The 11,011-nt window shown below is 46.6% G+C and overlaps 1 protein-coding gene across 6 annotated transcripts in view; it reads left to right on the top strand.

Annotated features, from left to right (window-relative positions):
• The window catches only part of TFAP2B (transcription factor AP-2 beta), a 31,759-nt gene extending 21,097 nt beyond the window's left edge, over window positions 1–10,662 (top strand). For 5 of the 6 annotated variants that reach the window (XM_063666264.1, XM_054493025.2, XM_063666265.1 and 2 more), the window contains 2 exons: window positions 305–446; window positions 3,236–10,662. In XM_063666264.1, coding sequence (XP_063522334.1) covers window positions 305–446; window positions 3,236–3,536 — 443 coding nt within the window. In that variant the 3' untranslated portion in view covers window positions 3,537–10,662. The remainder of the gene's footprint in view (window positions 1–304; window positions 447–3,235) is intronic. The other variant, XR_010126716.1, reaches the window with a different exon arrangement.
• The last annotated feature ends 349 nt before the right edge of the window (window positions 10,663–11,011 follow it).

The following is an 11,011-nucleotide window of genomic DNA, read 5'->3' on the forward strand; positions in this document are numbered from 1 at the left end:
TCAATTATAAGGTGGCTCTTGACAAAAAGATTAGGGTGTAGGAGACCCCGTAGCTATTCAGGAGATGTCTAGCTAGGAGTTGGCTCAGGGAGAGGCAGGAAAAAGAGACAGCAGCAAAGTTGGTCCCACCAATTTTAATTATAGCTTGAGAATCATTTTTCCTTTAGGCATCTCTCACCTTTGCTTTTGGCTCCAACAGCTGGCCTTCTCTGGAAATACTAACAAAGCTGACAAGGGAATGTCTGCGCCTTGAGATATTTAGGGCCTGGGTGCTGATTATTACCTTTACTGCTGTCTTTTTCAGGAGAAGCTGTTCACTTAGCTCGGGATTTTGGGTACATTTGCGAAACGGAGTTTCCCGCCAAAGCCGTCTCTGAGTATTTGAACCGGCAGCACACAGACCCGAGTGACCTGCACTCCCGAAAGAATATGCTGTTGGCCACCAAGTGAGTTTATTAGACTCTGGGCCCTCATCTCACTCCCAGCTGGCTAGACCGCCCGACTTTGGAGTAGGTGGTGGGGAGGGCAAAGAAAGAATCCAGAGGGTTGTCTAGAAGTAGCATTGGCAGCCTCTGGCAAGCAAGGTGCGCAGAGTTGATGGGCTATAGGTTTATCTCAGGTGTCCTCTCTGGGGAAAATGGCTTTGTTAATCCGAATCCAGGCTTCTTACAATTCTCTTCTATCACTCTGGGGATGTCAGGCAGATCTTTTCTGAGTGAGTTCTTGTTCCAGCTCTTCCCTGGATCCGAAGGTGCATATTTCTGCCTGAGTTTCACATCTATCTCTCTGTCGTAGCCACATAGCCATGTGTGCTCGCTCAGGGTGTCTATAAAACCCAAGTGTACCCATCTCTACCCACAGCTCTAATTACTCCGTTTCCAACGTTGCTGTTTGTCATCTTCCACAGACTTGTAAAATTTACTACAACTCCAGAGGGGAAAATAGTAAATCTCTGTCTAAATTTAGGTCTAGAGCTCATTTGAACTTTTACAGTGGGTTTTCTATTTATTTGATTTACTCCTGTCTTTGGCTTCGGTGTTATATTGTTGGTGTTTTATGGCCGGCTTAGGCCTGCAGTGGGCGGCGCTGCGTGCGCCCGCACGTTTCTCTTGCAGGCGCGGCCCAAACAGCGGCGCTCATTTATTTAGTGCTGGAGGACGCGGTTTGTCCCGTTGACAGCGTAATTTAAAGAAATACATGGAAGGCTGAAAAATCATTTGCTCAAATTTGTCCAGATGTTTTTGAGACGTGATTGGAATTTGATTGCCCCTTTCCGCAGGGTCAAAAAATATTAATGTCCCAGAACTTTAATTGCTTACAGACCCTAGTTTGGGCTTTGAAGATTTAAAATGTTTGACTCTAAGCATTTGTTCTCCCCAGTTCAGAATATCTTTTTTGGCACTTTGGTAATGAGTACAAACTTAAGGAAAGACTTTACCCATCTCTCCCAATGATCAAAACCTGGCATCCACCCTCTTTTTTGAAGGTTTTCATCTGCTGTATCAACCAGCAGTATAATAGATATTTGTCAGTAGATTGCCCTCCTACCACTTGCGCTGGTGTCTGGTGAGGCGTGGGGTGTTGGGGGGGATCAGTTGTGCTTTATAAAAGAGGAAGGGTACTTTAGGGAAAAGAATAAAACCAAACTGTATAAATCAGATAGGACCCACAAATGACTCTCATTTTTCTAAGTTATGCATCTAACTGCCCCCTGTCCAAGCACTGTGGCTTCTCTTAGGCCAGCACTTCTGAACCTAGGGTATCAGAATCAGCTGGTGAGCTTTTTCAAGATATTTCTGTATGGGGCTATCCTCAAATCTTCTAAATTGGAATTACTGGCGGTGGGGGCCTGGGAGTGTGTGTTTAAACCCCACAGGTGTTTCTAAGGTGTAACACTTAAGAGATTAAAAACTGCCCCACTTTGGTCAGAACCCTTATCTATTTCTTCCTGGTTGTGAGGATGTATGTGTGTATTTCAAAGGGAGAATCGAGGGTGTCTGTTAGTGTTCTCTATCCACCCACCTTAAAACCAGCAACTGTTTAGCTTCTGTGACTGGGTGGTATTCCTCATCAGATTTAGCCACTATCCCAAAGTGGCAGCACCCTAGGAAAGGATGCCCCAGGATTCTTTGAGTCCAATCACCTGCCCTGTTTACCTGTTGGCTAGGCCAGGTGTGGCCAGGTATCTGTCAGTCGGACCAACCCATTGTGTGTCTAGGACTGGAGTGCTGTAGGTTTGTTTTTTTTCTAAACCCCACAGACCCATAGGCTGGGTACAGGCAGGTGGACATGAGAAATCTGCCCATCTGTGAAAAGCTGTGGCCTTTGGGATGCTGTGTGTCTGCCTGCCAGCCATTTGACCTTCAGGGCTAGAACCATCCCATCCAGCTCCTATATTAAAATTTCTCAAATAAGCTCAATCCATAGGTAGGCACGCAGGATTTCTAAGGCTGGGAGATTCCTCTAAATTGTAGGTGGCTTGAGGAAATAAAAACCTTCAACAAATAAAAATCTATCCTCCCTAGTGTCTTAACAGCCTACCTTTAGGTTTTATTTAAACTATATGGGAATCCTTTTTTATTGACAACAGTCTGGTTATACAAAGATTTTCAGTGCCCTACACTTAGAAGAAAGAAAGCGGGGAAAGGCAGAAACTATCTCCCTCCCCCAATACTGCAGGTAAACAGGTTTTTGCTTTGAATGGAATCAGCATTCTCTAGAATAAACAGTTTCTTGCCCTGGGCCATGGAAGGCTCCAGCAATCTGCTTCAGTGCCAGGGACAGGCTTGTGGCCGAGGGGCCTAAATCTTTCAGGGCTTTTTGCGCCTGATCACCAAGAGGTTGGAGAGGTGGGAGGGGCGCGGGGGAAATAGCTCAAAAGAAATGCCAGGTAAGAGCTCAACATTATGAAGTATTCAAAATCAACCGCTAAAGCCTAGCGAATGTCCCAAAGCAGAGTCCACGGGGTCCTGGAATGGAGGGGAAAAAGGCTGAAGTCGGGGGAAGGCAAGGCTTTGGGGTGGAAGGGGTGCATTACCTCCCTACCCCCGCTTTCCTTTCAGTCCCAGCTGCTCGAGAAGGGAGAGCGCTGGGAAAGGAAACAGAGCGGAATCGCCCACATTAGCCTCGCTCTTCGGTGACCCGGCGCCTCTGGGCTTGTGTGAGCGTCTCCTTTCTAATGCCAATGACAACGACACTGAGGGTGATTTTCTGTGCCTCGCCCACCCCTTTGCAGGCAACTTTGTAAAGAATTCACGGATCTACTGGCGCAGGACCGGACACCGATAGGGAACAGCCGACCCAGCCCCATCCTGGAGCCGGGGATCCAGAGCTGCCTCACGCACTTCAGCCTCATCACGCACGGCTTCGGCGCCCCGGCCATTTGCGCCGCGCTCACGGCCCTGCAGAACTATCTCACCGAGGCGCTCAAAGGCATGGACAAGATGTTCTTGAACAACACCACCACTAACAGGCACACGTCTGGGGAAGGCCCAGGTAGTAAAACTGGCGACAAGGAGGAGAAACACAGGAAATGAAAAATTTTTAAAAAAAGAAGGAAAAATGTTTTAAATACAAAAGGAAAAACAGACAAAAATTTAATTTTAGCTTTAAAATATTGGATTGGCTTTGGAAGAATTATATTAGGTAGAATACACATACAATCAAAATTTTAAAAAAGAGCTAAATAACTTTAAAAAAACCTGAGGCGTACAACGGAGCAACAATATCGGTTCTCAGTGTCTATTTCAAGATACACTTGGAGACAACCGTCCGGATTTTCCACTTCGGTTCTTTCGAGTTTAGTAATACTGATAATAAAAGAAAACCATGATTTCCCCTTCCCTTTGGAAAATAAACATAAGACTAAACATGAGAAAAACGCTAACTTATTGGAAGAAAATCGGAGAAACGTTGGTGTCAATGCTTTGAGAGCTGGTTGACTGAGACGCACGAACTTTTTAATTTTAAATATATTTTTAGGAAACTCTCTCGCAGTCCCCGCCCTCCATCTCACCTCACCCGTCTCCCAACCACCCTTTTCCATGTTACCCTCCCTTCCTCACATTGTTACGGAAATCTTCTGGGATGAAAATGAGTGTGGTTGGCCCTTTTGCGTTGTTTCAGTCCTCTGGGTAACCCCCCCCCGCCCAGCCCTGCGATCTTAACTCACCGGGCCCGGCTCCCCGGCCGCTTGCATAATTAGGGAGGGCGAGGGCGGGGCGGGAGGCCTGCGGAGACCAGGCGGAGGCTGCAGTTTTTGGTGCCGGCCGGCAGAGCAGGTTCTGGCGGCTGAGGAAAATCCGGACCAATAAGTTGATTCAGACTCATCATCAGTTCCTTTCAGAAATGTTACTAGCTCCCAGCCTTGCCAGCATCTGCATAGAGAGAATCTCACATTTATTATATTTGTGTCATCTACTAATTTTATGAACTATAGTAAACACACACACACACACACACACACACACACAATATGAATACGTTGATTAGTATGTAATTCCTTCGGAGGGGTATGTACCATTTCATTCTCTTCTGTTTTCCAAAGCTTTGCCCGCATGGTTTATGAGCTTCTTCAAAGAGGACTTGGGCTTCCTACACAATCTATAAGGTACAGAGAAAAAAAAATCCGATCCCTTTTTAATCAAAGCCTGTGTGTCAGAATTCTGCAGGTGCACTTCTTTAAAGAAGCTCAAAGGGAATAATTTAGAAAGTGGCCAATATGATGGAAGCAGCTTTGAATCTACATGCTAACATTCCTCAACACTCCAATTCCGGTGGAGGTGGCAGGGGAGGGGGTCTGCAAAATGACTTTTAAGGGAAAAGAGTAAGGATTCTTAGAGCCCTATATTCTAATAGTATTGCCCTGCATTTAAAATTGATTTGATTTCCCTGGGTTCTTTGGTGATTGCTGTTTAAGCGAGGAAAGAAGCAGATTTACCAGTGGACGTGGGGAGGAGGGCGGCACAAGTGCCCACATTTCTGTAACAATTGCTTTCTTACAAGATGCTTTATGAATGAGGCATTTTCCCCCCCAGACGTGCACTTGTTTTGGCATATAATGGCAAAATAATGCAAAGTGAAGGGAGATGTATTTCAGCTTTGATTTTTACCGTCTGGATACATTGGGACTATTCCCAGTGGATAAAGTTTCATGCATTTAATATTTCTCACTTCTGGCAGCCCAGCTCCCTTCTTGGGCTCCATCTTAGCATTATCATGAAATAAGATCTGGAATCCATTGTCTGCACCTCCGCAAAAGCAGTGAGAAATTATCCCGGGATAGGGGTGAATGAGAGAGGTCTCTAAATATAGTGTAGATACACTCACCTATTTAACAAAGTAGACAAGATCTTTTCAATACCCCTTAAAGATAACGATATAGATGTTGTTCTGCAGGATTTATAGTTAGGACCCACTCAATTTTCCAGGACTCCCGGTTTTGCGCCCCTCCAGGTTTGCCTTTGTGGGGTGGGGATTGGGGGGGTGGGGATTGGGTTGGGGTTTTAGGAACCTGCTGAGAGCTTTGCCCATTTTTATTAAAAGAGGAAGGGGAAGTTAGGAAGCTGATCTCAGGTCACCAAAAGGGCCCAAGCAACTGTTAGGGCCACACTGCAGCCCATCTCCAACCCCTAGCTTCGTTTAGCACTTCTGATCTTCAGGGCCCAGCCCTAGAACTGTTGAGAGGAATACAATGGCCAAGAACCAGACGTTACAGAGAGTGTAGTCACTCTCTTTTCCCAGCTCAGAGGCCTGCGCCTTCGTCCGAGAGCCTGGCCTATCGCATTAGATGTGTTCTGATTGCACAAGGCCAGGAGAGACCACACTGAAAACGATCGTCTCCTTTCCTTGCAGGGCAACGCGCCCCACGCGTGTGACGTGCGAGAGACGCGATGGACGCGCCTTGCTCTTACTGTGCAGGTCCTGAGAGCGTGTGGGCCACAGGCGCCCAGTCGTGTTGAGGACATAGAATCAGCCGCTGGAGGGGCTGCCGACTGCGCGGGCCCTTCCCGCTCTCGGTCTCACCCTAAGGGCTAAGGCGACCGAGAAAGCCCCATTCTCCAGTAGGTAATGGGGAGGCGCCCGGTGGGCTGCAGGTGGGGAGGGCTCCCAGCGCCGCCAGCGGCCACCCGGGGCGCCCGCTCCTGGAGGGAGAGTGGCCTAGAAATATCCAAGGAATCCGAAGCTTCCCCTCCTCCACGTCTGCCAGTACGGAAACACCCCACCGTCACAATCCTAAAGCGGGGAGATGGGATGGGAATTGTCTTACGTGGCAAGGCAGGGTACCTTCATTGCCAGACGCCCTCATTTATGTGTTCCTCCTTGCTCCAGCGAGATAGAACCTTTTGCGCCCCCAACCCCGTTTCGTGGAGTGAGCCCATTACCCCTTCTCCCTCCCTCACTTCTCCTTTCATGTAGGACCCCCGCCCCCTTGCTTTCCTTAGCCAGGCCCGCTACATTTATCTGATAATTGAATTATTAAAAGATTTGGTTTCCTTGGGCCTATAAATCAATAAACAGTAGGATTAACGCAATAGTTTGCCTTTTAAGTCAAGGGAAACGTTTAAGGCAAGCCCCTTTGAGCTTTGTTTTCAAACCAAACAGGTGAGTTGCAGCTCTCCCCCCTGGCCCCTGAACTCTTCAGACATTTGGTCCCTGCCCGCTCCTAAACGCTCAGTCCCAAAACAAAACAGCGAAAGACAGGAGGTGTCAGGATGTGGCAGTGCTGCCTTCGCACTTTCCACTTCGCAAGTTCTTTTAAAAGTTCCAAAGATCTCCAGACCATTCTCTGCCCAACCTGCCGCCTCCTGCACGTTTTGTAGGTCTCTGGGGAGCAAGAAATGTCCTGTGTGGGTGAGGATTCCGTCATCTAAAAAGACCTTTAATTCTCCCCCAAAGTGGGAAGGTAACTTTCTCCCCCTTTCCCCACCACATTCACTCCTACACCCCAAATTACCTTGCATTTTCTTTCCTTCTTTCTGGCCTCCACACCCATAGCTTTCTCCACCCCCACTTAAAGAACCGAAGAGGCTTTCAAAGACCTGTCTGCTTTGTTTTCCTTGGCCAAGGAAGCCACTTTCTCTCCAGCAATTGTTTCATATCCTATGAAAACTTTGGTCGAATGGAAAACTCGAAACCTCAAGCTTATCTACACACTGTTCCTCTGCTACAATGCGTTCCTAGTTAAGAGTGTTTATAGAGAATTTGTCATCACATCTGATATCCTGTACTTGTAATACATTATGTGGAAAGGAAATAACCTTAAACCATCTGATGTTGCCTCAAGAGCCCAAACGGTGTTTCCCCCACCTTTGACGATGTATGTGAAATTACTGGCTAAAAAAAAAAAAAGTATCAATTTTTTTTTTTTAATAGAATGAACACTATCCTTCTTTAAATGCCAAAATCGACTCCACTTTTGAGTTGGTCTCTAATTATCTAACATTGTTTTTGCCACACAATCAAGAAATATCAATCTATTGACTCTTCACGAGAAGAGCTCTGGAGGGTATTCATGTTAAGTTTGTATATATTTATTTATGCTTAATTTAATGGGAATGTGTAAATATGGCGAGCAAGTAGTTTGGGATTATTTATCTGTGAATCTATACCTCTGTGAATGGGTGGTTAAAAAACCGCTTGACCCTAGATAGAATCCTATCTGAATTTTTCTGTTCTTTATAAACAAGCTGTTATGGTAATGGGTAGAAATTGGTTTATTGTCCAGTGTTAATCTGATTTACATAAATAAAAAGATTGTTGTGTTTTTGTTGTGTTTTCATCTTCAGTTTCTTAAATGTGGACAATGTTAATTCTACCGACAGAGGAAAAGTATAAGAAGAAGATTTTTACTTTTTGTCCTCCCCCATCGAAGCACCCACAGCGTTTTTGTTACAACAGAAATATAATAAATTTTGCTTCTCAGAAAAATGAACACTTTTTTTCACTAGGAAGTGTTTTTGATTTTTTTAAATTCCAAATTTACATTCTTCTCTCCTTTTTCTAACCAGATTTGCAATAAAAGCTAATGTTAACTGAATCTTTTGGTTTCTTCCGCCCTTTACAAATCGAGGAGTCAAATTTGCTTCCCAGGTAACTAGAGGACTCTGGGTCGCTGTCAGAGATGATGCTCCCTTCCCACTGCTCGTGGGTTGGCATTCTGGCATGGTGTTCTAAGAAGGAGATGGTGCACGGTGCAGGAGAAGTCTTCAGGGCTGGGTGTGGGCTCCTGCACCCCTCAACTTGGGATATGAAGGAGTTAACCCCCATTTCAGGATTTAACCCGACCCTGACCTCATTAGCAGTGCAAGGCCTTCCATAAACAATGGAGGAAAAAGCTCCCTCAACTGAGAAGAGGAAGAAAGTGTACATGTCTTAGGAATTTGGGGGCTCCTACACTAGGCTTAGAGGCTGCCTAGAGAAGCCAGAGCTTTTCACACCTGGGTTAATAGGCTTCAGCCCGGGCCCTAATGGGCTGCAGTGATCAAACATCGTCTCAATCTGTATTTTATTCCAAGGCTTAGGTGTCTTCCTTGAGGCCAGGAAAGCAAAATCATCCACGATGTTATACAGTTTGGATGAGTCACTGTTCCTTTTTGCGCCTCAAGGTCTTTATCTGTAAAAATAAATATGGACCTCCTAAGGTCCTTTACTTCATCAATATTGCCTATAGTTTAATTATAAAAAGCAGAAACAGCAAACTGTATATGAGTTTAAGGAGAATTGGAAACATTAAATCATGATGATCCCAGATTTATATATAAGAATGCTTAGCATATAGTTTGTTTTCAGTTAATAATATGCCTCCCATACCAATTTTCTGTTTTTAAACGTGAATCTTTTTCAATTGGACTTCCTTATAGGGAAAAGCAGAAGGAACAATGGAATCTGCTTTATTTGAGATTTCCCCTTTCCTGTCCTATTAATTAAAAGCGGGGAGATCATGGCTAGAACTATAAATAGTGGAATCAAAGAAAAGTAAAAAAAAAAAAAAAATGGGGGATAAAAGGAAACAAGGAAGCAGAGAAAACCAAGGGATGTGTGCTTATGAGGACATACATTTATCTAGAAAAAAATAGATATGTCTTATTCTCTGGTTCAATTGTTACATCGAGTGTTCTTTTCATTTGCTTTACAGAAGATGGGACTTGGTTACCACTGGGATTATACAAAGCAGGTGGTGGGTAATTTCCATATCCTATGGCAATTTTTCCTGCTCAAGGTTAGCACGAGCCCTTGATAAACCGACCTGCAATCTATTATCCCACAGGTAAGCTCCAGGCTACTCCTGCCCACCACCGCCACTTGGCAAAGAGAGGGTCTGAAACAATCACCTTTAGTAAGTAAGACCCAAGATTTTGAGGAGCCTGAAAATAACTGAAGGAAAGACCTGGCAAGAAGAACCAAAAAGGGAAAGAAAAGGGGTTGGAAGCTGGAGACAGCCTTGACTAAGACAGCCCTAGGCTGCGTGTCACAGCTCCCCGGCCCCTTTGTTACAGTGTTAGGAGGCTGTAGAGGGAGTAAGGAAAGAGCAGTAGCTAGAACCTCTAGGTCGTTGACCGGCCCAGCGCGGGGACCCTGAGACCGCAAGATCCGGTGGGCGGCTTACGGTGCCCCAGAACGCACCCGCCGGCTCGTGTTAGCGGGTTAAGGGCTTGATTAAAAATAGTGCTGGAAGGAAGACCCGATTATTTTTTTATGAAGCCACATTCTTTTTCTTCATTTGCAAATAACAGTTTCGTAGGGTCCCTCCCCAGGGACCCTGGGCGCCGGAGTTAGGGGCCACCTGAGAGTTGCTGGCCCGGTGGGAAGTGTCCCTTCCTGAGGGCGCTCACGGCTTCTTGGGGCAAGCTGCCTTCCACGCTTGGACTTCGAGGGCGGTTGTCTGTCATGTTGAAGCCTCAGAAATTAAACATGCAGCTCACAAGTCCATTAATTTTAGCTTCCCATTAATCTATTTATAAGTGAGCCAGCGCTTGCTCTATAAATACAGTCCTATAAAATTGAACTCCTTCCCATAAATCTTCCAAGTTGTTTATTTACATGTATTCCCTGGCTTTCTAACGATCCTGGTGTAAACTTGGGGAAGACTCGGGCAGACCCGACCCACGACGGGGGGAGGTGCGCTCTCCTCCCGTTCCTCCCCGCCGGGATCGCGGTCTCCTAGGGGAGGGAGGAACTGCGCGCGGTCGGAGGGAGTGGATAAAAAAGAGAGGGCGAAAACTCATTTTTCCTTCTTGACTTTGTTTCCTTGTTTCTATCCTAAACTCGCAGTCTCCATATTTCCCATCACACGCTCCACGGTGATTTATATAGTCATAAACAGCATTCTTGCGACTGTAGCTCCTCTCATAGCTTGAGGTGAGCTCCTTTTTCACTTTCCTGGCAGCCACTACTTTAAATCAGGCCTCATAAATAACCCCATGGGCTTACTCAGGATGAGGTCAGTCAAACATCTCCCCGGGTCTACTTTCCCGGCTTGGGTCCCGCCATGCCCCTCCCCTGGGTCACATGCTGGCGCACTCCCACTGTCTTTCCTTCAGGTTTCTAGAGCTCAATCACCGACACCAGTTGGGAGACTGGGTAATAACACACGCTCTGGGCACAGGGACCGCGGGCCAACGAACCGCGCGTGCGCCGCGCCAGCCTGCGTCGAGCCGCGCACACTGCGCCGGGAGCCCGCGTCTAGGCCCGCTCTCCAGGTTGCCAAGCAGGGTGTCAACAAGCGCGCACGCGCGGACGCCCACGCAGGCGCAAGCGCCGTGGCGCCCCCGAGCTAACCCCAGCTGCTGGGACTGGCCAGGGCTCGCAGCTCGCCTGCTAGAGTTTGTGGCGCGCCCTCGGGATCAGGGCACTGGGGTTTGAAGGGGCTGCAGAGTGGGAAGCCTTTAATTTTTTTTTTTTTTTTTTTTTGTAAGCTGTGTGTGCCTAGATTGAGGAAGCAGTTTTGTCACACAAGTTCAACACGTTCCACGCTGGTCACAAGCTAGCAAGGTCAGGTAGTGATTTTTCG

Source organism: Pongo pygmaeus, chromosome 5 (genome assembly GCF_028885625.2).
Source record: "Pongo pygmaeus isolate AG05252 chromosome 5, NHGRI_mPonPyg2-v2.0_pri, whole genome shotgun sequence".
Taxonomy (NCBI): domain Eukaryota; kingdom Metazoa; phylum Chordata; class Mammalia; order Primates; family Hominidae; genus Pongo; species Pongo pygmaeus.